Source organism: Meleagris gallopavo, chromosome 14 (assembly GCF_000146605.3).
Source record: "Meleagris gallopavo isolate NT-WF06-2002-E0010 breed Aviagen turkey brand Nicholas breeding stock chromosome 14, Turkey_5.1, whole genome shotgun sequence".
Taxonomy (NCBI): Eukaryota; Metazoa; Chordata; class Aves; order Galliformes; family Phasianidae; genus Meleagris; species Meleagris gallopavo.
This window is the reverse complement of record NC_015024.2, coordinates 18,869,474-18,872,025: the sequence shown is the minus strand read 5'-3', so window position 1 is coordinate 18,872,025 and position 2,552 is coordinate 18,869,474. Positions and strand designations below refer to the sequence as shown.

General features: G+C 60.9%; 1 protein-coding gene across 1 annotated transcript; it reads left to right on the top strand.

The window, feature by feature from the left end:
* Window positions 1-6: 6 nt before the first annotated feature.
* On the top strand, window positions 7-2,537 carry OXTR (oxytocin receptor). Its single transcript, XM_019620250.1, has one exon. It carries the CDS (start codon window positions 31-33, stop codon window positions 1,195-1,197), a length of 1,167 nt encoding a protein of 388 aa, XP_019475795.1. The 5' UTR covers window positions 7-30; the 3' UTR covers window positions 1,198-2,537.
* The last annotated feature ends 15 nt before the right edge of the window (window positions 2,538-2,552 follow it).

Below are 2,552 nucleotides of genomic sequence, written 5' to 3'. Positions count from 1 at the left end.
GGGAGGTGCTCGGCTCTATGCGGGGCGGCCATGGAGAAGTTGTACCTGGCGGGGAGCGGCCTGTGGGCCAACGGCACGCTGGGGAACGGCAGCCTGCAGCCCGAGGACAGGACGACCGTCAGGAACGGCACCGCGGACCCCCTGAAGAGGAACGAGGACATGGCCAAGGTGGAGGTGACCGTGCTCTGCCTCATCCTCTTCTTCGCCCTGAGCGGCAACCTGTGCGTGCTCCTGGCCATCCACACCACCCGGCAGAAGCACTCCCGCATGTACTTCTTCATGAAGCACCTGAGCATCGCCGACCTGGTGGTGGCCGTCTTCCAGGTCCTGCCCCAGCTCATATGGGACATCACCTTCAGGTTCTACGGCCCCGACTTCCTTTGCCGGCTGATCAAGTACTTGCAGGTGGTGGGAATGTTCGCCTCCACCTACATGCTCCTGTTGATGTCCCTGGACCGCTGCTTGGCCATCTGTCAGCCACTGCGGTCCCTGCATAGGCGGGCGGACCGGGTCTCCGTCCTGCTCACCTGGCTGCTGTGCCTGCTGGTCAGCATCCCCCAGATCCACATCTTTTCCCTGCGGGATGTGGGGAACGGAGTGTACGACTGCTGGGCGGATTTCATCCAGCCCTGGGGACCCAAAGCCTATGTCACCTGGATAACCCTCATGGTCTACATCATCCCAGTGTTGATGCTGAGCGTCTGCTACGGCTTAATCAGCTTCAAAATCTGGCAGAACGTGAAGCTGAAGACGGCCCACGGGCCCCCCGGGGGGCTGAGCTCCACCGCCCGCGGCGGAGCGGCGTTTGCCAGGGTCAGCAGCACGCGGCTCATTTCCAAAGCCAAGATCCGGACGGTCAAAATGACTTTCATCATCGTGCTGGCGTTTATCGTGTGCTGGACGCCCTTCTTCTTCGTGCAGATGTGGTCGGTGTGGGACACCAACGCTCCGCAGGAAGGTACGTCCTCCCCCCGCGGCTGTGTGCGTGCAGGGACTGCGGCGCTCTGGGCCGGGGGCTGCGAGAGACAGCAACGTCTCGAGGGCTCGGGGGCCTGGAGGGGGCGAGGAGAGATTCTGAGCGTGGAACAGCACCGGGAGAGGCGGCAGCGGCTGCCCCTGAGCTCCCCTCACTGGAGCCGCGCGTCTCCCGTGCCGAATCCTTTTTTTTTTCCTGCGGTATTGCTCTGTCACCGCTGACTTCTTTGCTTCCAACTCTTCTGCCCTCCCGTCCCTCCCCTCTGTTTCCACCTGCCCGGGTACCGTGCTGCTTCTGTATGGCTCTGGATGGAGCACAGGTCTTCCAAAAGCCCTCTGATTTAAGTGCAAGGTTTTGCCTCCTGGGTGCGGTGTCACTGCTTTGCTATGTTTTACGCTCGGTGCTGGCTGCGGCTGCCATCCCCGGGGCTGCAAGCAGTGAGACTCACCGCCCGGCTCAGGTCCGCGTGCTGTGCGAGCCGCTGCTGCCCCTGCACGGGAGCGTCCCCGCATCTGGGAAAAGCCGCGTGCCGAAAAGCTCTGCACAACTTTGTGAGCTGCGAGGAAGGACAGCAAAGTGCGCTCAGGGGCAGCGCTTTGGGCACCAGCAGCACTGCGCAGTGTGGGGCTGCCGGAGGCCAACACCGGGCTGCGGCTTTGTGCTCTGCGCCTGTGTCCTGTCCGCCCGCCGCCAGTAACGGGCTGTTGGTGGCACCGCGATGTTCCCGCAGCCCTGCGTGTGCCCTCCCAGCCGCCGGAGCAGCTCTCCTGCCCTGCTCCAGCCGCCCTCGCTGTGTCTTTCTTGCTTCTCTCTGCTCACTTATTGCAGGAGTGGAAGTTCAGCACAGCTTTTTAAGCCCTCCCGGATGCCCCCGACAGCTCTCTCTTGGTTTTCTATCTGATGAAGTCTAGTCCGAATGTCTGATTTTCAGACGCTGACGATGCCGTGTCTTTCACTGTACGTCCAACCCGCAGCCCCGAGGGCTTCTCCTGACCTATCAGCGTGCAAACACGCCGGTGCTTTGTCCGCAAGGCTGCACGGAGCATCGGGCTCCCAGCTGCAGCTGCTCACAGACCGCGGCCGTGTTTGCCTCTGCTGGCCCCTGAAAAGAGCAGGGAGTCCCTCCGTGTGACATCCTCATCTCTGCCATGTAATGTCCCCAGCCCTTGCCCTGGCAGGCTGAGCAGGCTCTCGGGGTGCTCCTGGGGGCCTCTAGTGCAATTTATCAGCACCAGAGGCAGAAGAGCTGAGTCAGCGAAAGATGGATTTATATCTTTTTTTCTAAAGTGGATTGAAATGCTGTGATGTGCCTCAGGTCTCTCACCACGGATTTTCAGCAGTTTCCCTTTATTTTATTGATTAAGAGCAGCCGGAGCAGTTGTCACTAGACAGGAATTGTGGGTGAGCGGGTTAAAGGCGAATTTGGAAACTAGACCCACAGTTTGTCCTTTTCTTCTGGTTTCAGAGGTGTGAGTGCGTTTTGGCTGAGGCGGAGAGGGAACGGGCACAGCCAGACCCAAGCGCACATCCTCGCTGCCGGTGCTTTCCCGCAGGGCACAGGGAGAGCAGGGCGGGG

Coding starts and splice junctions, on each gene's coding strand:
- OXTR (XM_019620250.1), top strand. CDS start 31: ATGGAGAAGTTGTACCTGGCGGGGAGCGGCCTGTGGGCCAACGGCACG.